This window comes from Drosophila grimshawi, unplaced genomic scaffold, assembly GCF_018153295.1.
Source record: "Drosophila grimshawi isolate 15287-2541.00 unplaced genomic scaffold, ASM1815329v1 contig_44, whole genome shotgun sequence".
NCBI lineage: Eukaryota > Metazoa > Arthropoda > Insecta > Diptera > Drosophilidae > Drosophila > Drosophila grimshawi.
Window position 1 is genome coordinate 6,598,335 of NW_025063240.1, and position 12,365 is coordinate 6,610,699.

The 12,365-nt window shown below is 38.3% G+C and overlaps 1 protein-coding gene across 2 annotated transcripts in view; it reads right to left on the reverse strand.

Annotated features, from left to right (window-relative positions):
• The window catches only part of LOC6557086 (ankyrin repeat domain-containing protein SOWAHB), a 37,571-nt gene extending 25,206 nt beyond the window's left edge, over positions 1 to 12,365 (reverse strand). For both annotated transcript variants that reach the window (XM_032734519.2, XM_001985013.2), the window contains exons 1-3: positions 12,166 to 12,365; positions 11,345 to 12,060; positions 5,370 to 5,510 (exon numbers count right to left, since the gene is read on the reverse strand). In XM_032734519.2, coding sequence (XP_032590410.1) covers positions 5,370 to 5,510; positions 11,345 to 12,060; positions 12,166 to 12,295 — 987 coding nt within the window. In that variant the 5' untranslated portion in view covers positions 12,296 to 12,365. The remainder of the gene's footprint in view (positions 1 to 5,369; positions 5,511 to 11,344; positions 12,061 to 12,165) is intronic.

The window sequence follows — 12,365 nt, forward strand, 5'->3', positions numbered from 1 at the left end:
GCAATTATATCACTTTTGATGACTTAATGCTTTCCCCGAAGGGATATCCTCTTGCATGTCAACTGACCATAATTTTAACAATTCTTGATGACGCGCCGGGCAAATCTGAGCTCCCAACTAAATAAGTAAGTCACATATCCGCAGGGAGCTGAATAAACAGAGAGAGAGAGAGAGAGAGAGAGAGGAAAGAGAGAGAGAGAGATAGAGGTTGAGGGGGAAACGTACTTCTTGAAGAGTTTACGCAGCAGGCGGCGCTATTTGAACAATATATCTGTAGATATGTATATATGTCTGTAGATGTTTTCAAGGGAATATTTTTGGTGACATTTATGTGCCGCTGACGTCGGCCAGTGGCGGTAGCGACAGCACAGAGCTCTAATTAAATTTAATAGCTACGGCAAAGGGCATAAAATTGCGTCAAGCCACCAACGAGGCGGGCCGACGGCAAAAGAAGATGTGAAGACGTCAAGATTGGGGTCGTAAACACATTTTGATTTGATTTCTGGAAAGGATTCACTCATTTCACAGCCAGAGCAGTCGTTATCGCTGCTGCTGCTGCTGCTTCTGCTGCTTTGTCGGATGCGCTGATTGAATTGTCACCTTCGTTTAATGGCAGACTAGAGCAACGCACAAGTTCTATTCGTTTTGATGTCTACTCCTCGCCAAGACACTCGGTTGAAGGCGCCAACGTTGCCAGTGACATTTTATTTAATTTTTTTTGCTTTTGGGTTGTTTTATTATTGTAATACGCGGCGGCTGCTGCTGCCAAAGGTGTCAGACGTTTTATTGCTGTTCTTGACGACCTGTTGAAAAGTTCATGGTCACTTCTACAATTCTGCCTTTGAGATTATAGCGCTGTCACAAGACACGGGGAGGGCAACCAAGGCGGCATCATTCATCAAAAGACGCCTGCTTGAAATTACTTTCACCCTTCTTAAAAGTGGATAGTCCATAAATGAAACAGGTAGAATTGACTAGGAGCAGTTGGATTAAACAGTTGTTGGGTCGTTCACAATTAAATAGCTCATGGATTTCGAGGGTTTTGCATCATGTTTGAGAATTTCCACAAGTATCTCTTGCAGCTAAACTCTTTAATTAAAATGTCTCTAACAGTTATCTTATCTTAAGTGAAATCTTGTTTAACAATTGAGTTCGCTGTTGTATGTAAATAGCTTCATTTACATGTGCCTTAAAAAAAAGGTTAATTAAAACCACTTGTTTAGATGTTTTTTTTTTTGGGTATATTGCTTCTTTTTTTTGGTGATAGTACAAATTAAATATATAAGCTTGAAGTTACGAAAAACAAGAAATCATCATAGTTTAAACATAAGCCACAACTTTTGTATAGAAAAATGTTTTAAGTAGCATATATTGAAGTTATAATCAACACGAGCATAGCCAGCATGTTTAAAATGTTGCAACATTTACCCATACATATGTACATAGTTATTGTATATATCTACATACACATATGTATGTATGTATATAGTGAAAAGAGTTGAAGGTGAAATACTGACCACATTTTTTGCCCAGTCATTGTCCATATGCAGCGCAAATATTTTTAATTTGAATAAGTAATTCAAACAACAGTCAAAATCAAAAACAAAAAAAAAAAAGAAGAAAGAGAAAAAAAAATATAGAAGGAAAAACAAGTCAAAACAAATGTGAAACAAGGAAAATTCAATTTACTCGCATGTCAAGCCGAATTGCCGGCTAGGTCAAACATGTTGATGGATCGATGCATGGCTGCCTGGAATGAAAGGGACGCACAACAACAACAACAACAATAGCAACAGCAACCAAAACAACAACATCAGCTACAAGCTCAAATGGCAAAATGTTGCATGCTCGTACAATTGGGCGGTCCAAACAGCCCCACCTATATATGTATATATACATATATATATATATATATATATGCCTGGTCAGCAAAAGTATATTAAACGACGGCAAACAATAGTCAAACTTGCGCTTCATTGCACATTCAGCATGGGAGAGAAAGAGAGATCTCGAATATTTACATATATGAATTGAAAAATAACAGAAAAAGGTATATTTGAATTGCTAAAGGTAAAAGTTTTTAATTAATACAAATACATGTAACGTTTTATAAGCCGCTACAACTGACTATTAGCAGTGTACAGCAGTTTGTAACTACATACAAACATACATATATACATATATATATATATATGTGTATACATATGTGCAACTGTGCATCAATCGTTGCAGCAGCAGTTAGTTGAATATATTCGAAGCACTCCACTTGGCCTGGCTGGGAGTGCAACTGAATCTATTTGTCCGTTAGTGTGAATGCTGGCTAGGCTCGCTGTTAGCTGATTGCTGATTGTTGCCATATATATATATGTGAAAATTTAATTAAACTTGGAATGCAAGCAACAGCAACAACAAAAACACTTCTAACTGCAGCGACGACATGCAACTAAATAAATTACTAATAACTTGAATGCCAAGAGCTAAAATATTGACATATGCACACAGTTGGACATTTCGATAAATGAAACTTCGAGTGCTATTGAATAATTGAAACTCCTAAACTGGTTAAGTTCAGTGAATTAATGACTTATTTATATCAGAATTTTGTTATCATAGTAACACTCTTAAGTGTTTATAACTTAAATACTTGTTATATATAGCTATTGCTGGTGTTGAAAGGCAGGAACTGAGATAAACTTGTGATTATAAATTATTCATTTGTTTAATGTAGACTACAAAGCCTAAAATAGACTACAAATATAAAAATATATATAAATATAATAAATGTAGCAATAAATTTAGTTAAAACTTGGTTCGACTTAAAGAAAATATTGGAATTAAAATTTAAAATGAAATAAAATAAGTAAAAATAGATTTAAAATGTTTAACCAAAATGTATTATTTTTAAACCAAAAAAATCAAAAATTCTCTAGCCTAGATAATTAAAATATGCACAAATAATAATTTAGTAAACAACTGAAGTGTAGCTAACTAAGAAAAAAATGTTGTAATGTGATCTAAAAAATGAGTAATTAAGATGACAACAAACTTGATTCCTGATTGTTTATTCTAGTAAACTATTTAGATAAATACTAAATTCTTAAACGGTGGCCAGCTCGCTATCATTAACAACTAAAAATTATTTATCTGAACAATTATGGCAACTGGCTATAGCAACTCGCTGCTGCCACAATAATTTAATATGTGTATCTTGGACAAAGTTTTGGTTGAGCCACCATCGAGTTGAGACATTAGGTTAAGTGACAATTGCGCCCTGATTTATGGCTATTTCCGTCTCGTTGCGATTTCAGTGATTCGCGGAATTGCAAGCGCCGCTAATGAGCTGCCTGCCATTCGTTCACACTTGCTGCCCAGGGGTACACGAACAGTGGGGCCGAGGGGCTGACGAGATCGGAGAGCTGTGGGCTTTATTAATTGATTGCACTTATGGCATTCAAGATTTGCATGTATATATATAGTGTATGCAGTGCGGAATCCATTATTTCCGGGAACATTGCATTTGTACGGCAATTAGTTCGCATAAGTTGAAGCATTATGCTCGCTTCCACATACAGCATCGACTCCATCGGAGTTGGACCCATGTTTGCTTGCGGCACGGCATAAATCATCTGACGACGCCCGTGCCGACGCCAAACGGGGGACATCAAACTTATGTATGTATTTATGTATATATATATATATATATATATATATATATGGTGGTATGGTGTAACCGAAAATTTTCATCTAATTGAGAGACACCGCAGCGACATGAGTGCCCCCAAAAACAAAAATGATGCCTCTTTTAGCAAAACAATATCTGTTTATTTTTTTATTTTTTATTTTGGGGTAAAACTCTAGGAGCGCCCACCCGTACGATAAATTCGTTGGTATTTTTCTGTGTCGACCCTTCACATTTTGGTTGCCATAGTTCGTTTTTGAGTGGTGTCATATATTAGACAAAAAGAAAACAGCTTGTTCATAATTCTTGTGTAAGCAAATTTATGACCATTTAATATGACATTTATCTACAACAATAAGTTACGGCGAAAATTGCGCCGCTCAACTGTCAAACGCGTTGAAATTCATCAACTCAATTTTCTAAATATTTGTAATGCCACTAAATATTGTAGCTATGCACATACATAGTATATAACTTGGTTAAACATGTGTTTTTCGGTTGTATTACCGGCAACATTTGCAAGAGAGAGAGAACAATTTTTTTTGTTTGTTGAAAAGAGCATTGCTTAAAATCATTTTGATGAGAGTACAAAATATAAACATGTGTTCTGTCAAACGCTTGTTTTGCAGTTGTCTGTCCAAAATGGAAATTGCATGTAAAGCTCATAGTACAAATGTACAAAGCATAAATAGATATTTATATATATATATATATATATGATAAATATATGTATACTATTTTCGCGGCATCCTGGTCAAGTGGGGCAGATATAATCTAGTTATACTCTTGTTTGGGTTATTATATTTTAGTCGTTAATACCCTTTATTTTTGTATAACACGCTTTTTTGTTAAAAAAGATTTCTGAACCAATCCGACTTAGTAAGCAATTATAATTCTCCAGATTATATTAAAAATCATTGAGATTGAGCGATCGATCGAATGATAAGTTCGTGTATGAAAAACTTTTTTATTTAATAAGATATCTGAGCCAAATTTACAAATTTCTTATGTTTCTCACATTTGAGTAAACAATTATGAACAACGGTGAATTATATCATATAGCTATCATATGATCAATAGATCAAAAGATAAGTTCTTCTACGAACAAATTATTTACTAAGACATCAAAACTAAATCTCAAACATTTTGCCATAAAATGATCAACATTGTGCTACGCTATAATAGTTTATATGCATTTAATGTTCGGCGTTATTTTCTTATTTTCTTGTTATTTTTATAATAGTCGCATACACCTTGTCCCCTTCTCTTTTTTTCTCTAATATTGTCGCCCACAAGCAGGGGCGAGGCGGGGTAGCAAAGAAACGCCCACTTGCCAACATGCACTACAAGTGCTAAAAATTCGGAAAACATATTTCACAATTAATTGTCAGAGGAACTGGGCCGTGCCAAGCTTTGTGCACGTACTACACATAAGCAACTGTCATTATATACACACAACAACAACAACAACAGCAGCAACAACAACACAAAAAACAATGATTTTTTTTCTCGCATTTTTAAATGTTGTTCGACATGGCAAAAAACAACGCGTTGCTGCTTAATTTGTCGTAATTAATGCTTATGAATAGTTTGCACTTGTCTTTAATTTGTTCGAGCCAATGAATTCGTTATACTTGTACACTCAACTAAAACACCTAGTAGCTAGTAGTAAAAAGGGGTTAACACTAACCTGCAGTTTAACCAGTTCGGGATTATCGTTAGCCAGCTTTGCCAGCTCTTGGTAATTAGCCTTGGCCATTGAGACAATCCATTCCTTTGCCTTGGGATGCGAGAGTGTCACATCGGGTGTATCCTTCTCCTCAATTAATTGCTGAAAGACACCAAAAAGCATGGGGCATAAATTAATTATACATGTTGCTGCCACTTCATTTACAAAAACGCGTGGGCGGGTGTGAAATGGTACCAAAAAAAAAAAAAAAAAACAATATAAAGAAATATATATATGTGCATATATATAAAACAACGGGTATAAAACATAGAAAGCCCATTGAAAGCATTAACGCCAAACATACGCGCGTCTTAGAATACAACACACACTCCCACACACATGTGTGTGTGCAGCAATCTTTGTGGCAGCGTATAGATTATGGAGAGGGTTGGGCTTGGGGGTTGGGGGGCTGAAAAAGCTGGCATAATTATGGCCAACGCATTTCGGCGGCGCCATCGCCATGTTCTTTCCATAATTATGAAGGTAATAATTTTTATTTATTAGGCGCGTGCTTTAGGCAGATTGTATGAGTGTGTGTGTGGTGTGTGTGTGTGTGTGCGTGTGTTGTTGTTGTTGTTGTGTGCGCCGTGTTTTAGAAATAGAGCTCGAGAGCACTCGCGGCGAAAGTTGTTTTCCTTCCTTCCTTGCCTTGCCTTGCCTTTGCTGCAGCTTCATTTTTTGTTTTTGGTGATTTACACATTTTTCACTGGTGGGGGAAGGCTGGCCTGGAAGGGGCACGCATTCCTACTGATAATGAGCACTCTAATGAGCGAGGGTCCCAAATACACACTCGCACACACACACACGCACATGTGGCGGAATAACAATAGCTGGCAGCATGTGTGCCTTATATTTACGAGCGCCGAAAAACATTTTCGGCAACTAATTATCCATTCGCGTAATGTTCGCGATGCTAACAAGCAGCAGCAGCAGCAACAGCAGCAGCGGCAGCAGCATAAAAGGAGTCGACATTTGTTTACCTGTAACTGTAACTGTAGCACACCCACCACCCACTCGAAAAAGTAAAAAGAAGACACAAAACTCGTCTCCCTTTTCCTTTCATAATGCGTACACTCTGAAAAAAAATCGACACTAAATTTCAGAAAACCGACATATTTTTGGCGTCATCTTTTCCAAAAAAAACAAGGTTTGCCTTTCTTCTGGCTTGTTACTTATATTGTTATTAAGCATTAGTATTTTAAGATCCTTCGATTCGCGAGTAGAGCTACGCTGACTTTAAAATAGCAGTCGAGGTATCACATTTTATTGTTATTTTCTGAAATTCAGAAACAATTTTTCTGAGAATCAAGCTTTACATACTCTTTATACTCTTTATTGTCGATTGAGATATTTTTAATCTTAATTTCTAATCTATATAAAATATATAAAATATATTTCTAAAAACAAGAAAAATGTTCTAATTTTTAGGATGATTAGTTTTGCGAGTGTACGCACGGCATTTAGCCGCAGGATGCAACATTGCCAACCCCCATATCTCCACCCTCTTTATATATATTTACACGCCACTTGACTTTGCGAGTGCTCACGTTTTTCCAATTACTCGGCTGTGCTCGAACGCACCCGGAATAATCCGTGTTATGTTCAGGTAGACGACGACGACGACGATGCCGATGAGGACGAGAATGACGATGAAGTCGAACGGCAACATTGCCGCCATTTGCAAAATGCCGAATGTTGGCGAATGTTGAAGGCCGATTGCCGATTTCCGCATTTGCCGAATCGCCGACCAGCTGAAAGGGGCGAGTGGGGATGGGGTGTGTGTGGGTGAGGGGGGTGGCAAAACTGATGAAACAGCAGCTTGAACAGGACAAACATTGGCAAAGTAAGCGCTCCGGGCAAAGTGGCCATGTCAATGCTAAACAAAAGAACCAACCGTACAACGCACCATACCCGCCCCCAAAAGAAGACTCCACCCAATGGGGTATATATATATATATATATATATGTGTGTGTGTATTCCTTTTTACGGCAGGCATAATAAAAAGGCAGCGACTGCTGCTCGTTGGCTGCCTCATGTCTATGCCCCCAAACCCCATTCCCAATCGCTTGTTTGTTGGCTGGCTTTCTTATGTCCCAGTGTATATGTTGTTGTTCTTGTCCCTTTATGCTAGAGAGATATTATATCACACGGCTAGCCGTTGTCCAGTGCACCAAAAACCCGACCACATCAGACCCCCCACCACACCGACCCCGACGACCCCAAACTCTTGAACCGACCGTTGTCCTGCGCTGTGTTTTTGCGTTTGTGGCACCCGAAACTTACCTTTGGCTCCCTTTTACGTGAAAAACGGATGAAGCCACAAAATGGTCATGTTTGCCATTGCCGTATTCTGTGTACGCTGTTGCCATTGTCCGTCCATTCGGATCACTGTTGCCAATACGGAGCCTGGAGTTGGAGGAGGCGGCAACGTCGTTGTCGTTGTCGTCCTCGTCCGTTGTTGCTGTTGTAAATTTAACCGCTTCGGGACACACTGCGTTGTTGTTTAACAGCAATAACAACTTTTGGTTTGTTTTCCTTACATTTTTAATTGGGTCCTTTGTGGTCGCCTGGCCGTGATGAGAATAGCTTTGCCTAACTAATTTCTATTGCTGCTTATTGGCTATGTTAACATGTTTCAACCAACTTGTTTTTATCCCCAAAAAAGGGTTCACTCTCTCTCTTTCTCCCTCTTTTGGCTATCCGTTCCGCCCCGAGCCCGCCCTTAATATGCATATTGGGACACACAGGCACTGGCCACCAAAGTACCTTGTGGGTTAATAAAAATATATGTGGCTTGTTTGATGCTGCACTACGGGCTTTTCATTTCATTTTGGCTTAAAGCATACGCTCAGCACAACCCTTTAAAATTAACGCTAGTGTTTTTAAGGCAGCAACTATTCTGCGAACACTTCAAAGCCATTAATAAAATAACCCTTTTATGGAAAGCAGTGTTTGGTTTCCTAGATTTTGAACTGTCATTAATTTTGTCAAAACTGAACCGATTTCCAAAAGCAATAGCGTTTTAATCATGGTTTTTGCCATCTAACACATACTACATATAAATTAATAAACTTGATTTTTGGTTGAAAATCGTGTGGAAGTTCTATTATAATTAATCTAGTTATTAACATTTGATTAAAACTGAACCGATTAATATATTATAATTTATATTATAATTTCTACTCAAGCAAATTTAAATATTTAAATATTCAATATCAGTTCAGGTTAAAAAAAAAAGAATTTTCTTTTTACTATCAAGATTGATAACAAGTCTAATCCTTTCCTGTCTAATAAGTCCAATATGTTGCTCAAATGTAGCCAAAGTCTTTTGGTATTTTCGTAGGTTCTCAGATAAAGTTAAGCATATGAAAAATGGGTAGATGCAGAGCTACTACATCGCTTTGAGCTCATCGTTGGTTAGAAAATGCAAACCAATCCCATCATACAGTGGGTGCTGACTAAATGCCAACTCATGAAGCTAATTAAAAACGCTCGAAACGAATTTAATTGATCAGCTAGCGGGCTGAGATCAGCCCGAAGCGATTACAGTTGCGGCGCCAAAATTTCATGGTCTCATATACAAATTGATGGATCTATGACGATGTAGAAGAAGAAGAAGGCGCAGAAGAGCTGGTATCCCATTTTCGAAAAACTCTTTCGTGCATGATTTGGCACTTTCCATTCGACTTTTGGGATGATTAATAATATTTTTGTTATTAAACAAAATCCGTCAAGTAATTCGTTGGGTATGTGATAAGTAAAGATTGCTGGCGCCGTCTCTGTTTGCTTCTTTGTCTTCTTTCTTCTCATCTCATTTTAGATGTTGACTTGTTGGCTTGTTAGCGAACAGATATGTTAACAATATTTACAGTTTTACAGCTTCAGTAATGATGGGCATGAATGTAACCTGTCTGGCTGAACATTGATCCTGGTCAACTTTCAAAATTGGTAATATTAAATAGTAAACATGTTAAAGAATTATATCGATTTCAATTAAATTGAGCTAATTTTAACGTGGAATATATTCCGTTTATTTGCAGCTAGATGCGTTGAAATATTTGTTGCATGTAATTGGGAAACATAAATCCGGAAACATGAAAAACGTGAGAAACTTAACATAAACTCCGCGAGTTTTAGTCGCTGCAATACGCTTCGATATATGTAAACATTAATTTGACATGCACATAAGTGGAGAATAAGAGAATTCTGTCGGCACAAATAGACACTTAAATCTTTTTTTTTCCATCCTGGCGCGTTTCTAGTGAGGTTTTTATAGCGCTTGACATGTCGTTGACAATTCCGAGTTCCGACTTTGACATACATCTAACTGCTGCGCCTGTCGCCCTGCCTGAGTAAAATGCGAGTCTGCTGCATGTTTGTACGGAATCCACACAGATATATTTCCTGGGATGATTTATGCAGTCTGGCGACAATTGATGCCCCGATGCCCAAAAACCCCAAATTCGTTGATTGACAGCTCGGAGTGGATGACAGTTGTTTGTCAATTCATGGGCATTGGTAATTGCCGGCGTCTTTAGCTTGGAAACACTTCTCTCGTAACGCTTGACAAATTCTGAACATGTTGTCGCCCTTTATTGTCGGCTAGATAGATGGATTGTGTATCCATACATATGTAGAATACATATGCCTGTATGCATTTTAAATACTCAAATGTACTTGATATACTTAATGGAAGCTACTCGAGAGTATCACTCAGGTGTCTCTCATACGGATTCTGAAACTAGCTCACATCTGTCGAGTCTAATTAAAATCTTGTTGTCAGAGACGTTAGACAATAGAACCGATTATTTTAATATGACATAGAAGTCCGATGTCGATGGTGAATAATACGCAAATTTAGTGATTGTTGTCCGGATATTTTGGTAAACAATAAACTGTTCCTATGGTGTCTTTATTCTTTTTATTTGTAAGCGTCAATCAATTCGATTATTGTCACAGAACAGATAATATACAAATAATAAACGTCCTTCAAAAATAAACCATTTGTTTTTATTCACATTACGCTCTAATTATTTGGTAATGTTGAGCAAAAATATGAGCTTTAAATCGACGCTAAAGATCTTGCAACAAGCGCATTAAATGTTGCAACAAAATGACATGTATGAATACATACAAGATACTTTTTTTTTATTTATTTTTTTATTTACTACTTAATGCCAAGAGAAAAAAGAATGAATGACGTTGTTGACAATGGGCCTAATGGCCACATAGACTTGAAAGAGACTTTGCAGCGGGCGCTTTGCTTGTAATTTTATGAATCTTACATTTTATTGTCCACGGAATAAAATTAATGGATTTATACTAGGCTATAGTGGTTGTCCAATGTGCTGGTGGCAGTTCGTGACGGGGATGTCTTGGCCACGAAGCCAGCAGTTCCACTTGAGTGGGAGTGGATATATATATAAAGATATATACGTTTAAGTACCCGCTTTGGTGATATGCCACAAAATGCCGCCGCATGTGAGAAAAAATACCCATATCATAACATTGGTTGCAAATTAGATTAAAACTGCTTGTCAAAATTCTACTATTGCAATAGGAATTCTGGAAATTAATCAAGACAATAGGAAAAGATGCGAAAAGACAAGAAAAGATACAAATTTCAAAATACGCAAAAACTGTCCGCATTTTTGTTTGTTTGTTTGTACAAACAGATTTTAAATGATTTCCACAGGAAGCGAGGTGGAATAGCTACAAGAGCTAGTAGCTGGAAATGCTGGGCAGGCAGCACCGATGCGAGACTGTTGGCGAGACAAGCCAAAACAATCCAACGAGTCAACAATCCAACAAGCAACAAGCAACAAGCTCACCCGCATCTCATGGTGGGGGTCAATGTTAACCGGTTTTCAGGTTTCTATTTTATTTATTTTTTTTTGGTTTGGTTTGAGTTGCAAATAAAGCGTTGAAGACATACCTTCTCTGGTTTTTTCTTGGGCGGTGGCGAAATGATTTTTGCCTCTTCCTCGGATGCCATCCGGTTGAATTTGCGTGTCGCCTCCTTCACGCTCATGGGATTCTCGGCCAACTCAGCCTCCGTGCCGGATACCTTATCTGCTGCCGTCGAGCTATCCGTGGATGTGGTGGAAGAGAAGGAGAAACGTGGTATGTTCTCCTTGTTGCTGCTCTCGTCCACAGAATTGCCGCGGGACACCGACTTGGCACTCTTGCTAATCTCGCTGTTCTCGCTGCTCTTGTCCACTTCTGGCTTTGCTTGGCTTGATTGCAGCTCGAGGCGAGCGGGATCGAGGCGTTGCATGGCTGCTGTAAATTCGCTGACGCAATCGCGATAGCTCTCCACTTGATCTTGGTGCACAACAACGCCAGTGCTGAGAGCAGGTGTTGGAGCTGGCGCTGGCGAGGATTGCTGCACTTCTGGCGGTGCTTTATAGGGTGGTGGTTGTCTCATTGGTGAGATGCCGCTATCTGTCATGGATACAATTGAGCCGGCACCCGGACTGGAGGGTGTGGAGGCATTGCCAGCAGCCTCAACGGCTCTGTCCACAACTTCATCCGATGGACACTCATTGAGATACTTTTTGCGCAGTATCAGATACTTTTGATTGTTTTCGTTTTTAATCGTAGAGAGCAGCGTCACATATGTCTTGAAACGCTTGCGTGCCTCGGCCTCATCTGTAAATGCACAGATCGTTTTAGTTAAAACATTTTACTTAATGTCAATCTATTTATCTGCAAATGATGTCAACAAGTTGTTTATAAAATTCAACTCTGACTCACTTTGGGTGTGCGTAAGAAATTTCTTGAAGTGCTTGACGAGTGCATGGTTTGTCACCTTGCCATCGTTTTGCACCATGTAATTGCGTATGTCCGCAATCGACAGTTGCTTTGTATTATCCACTGCACTCATTTCGACACAATTCACTGTTTATATTGCACGCAAATTAAAATAAAAACACAATGTTTCGCACCAAAAACCC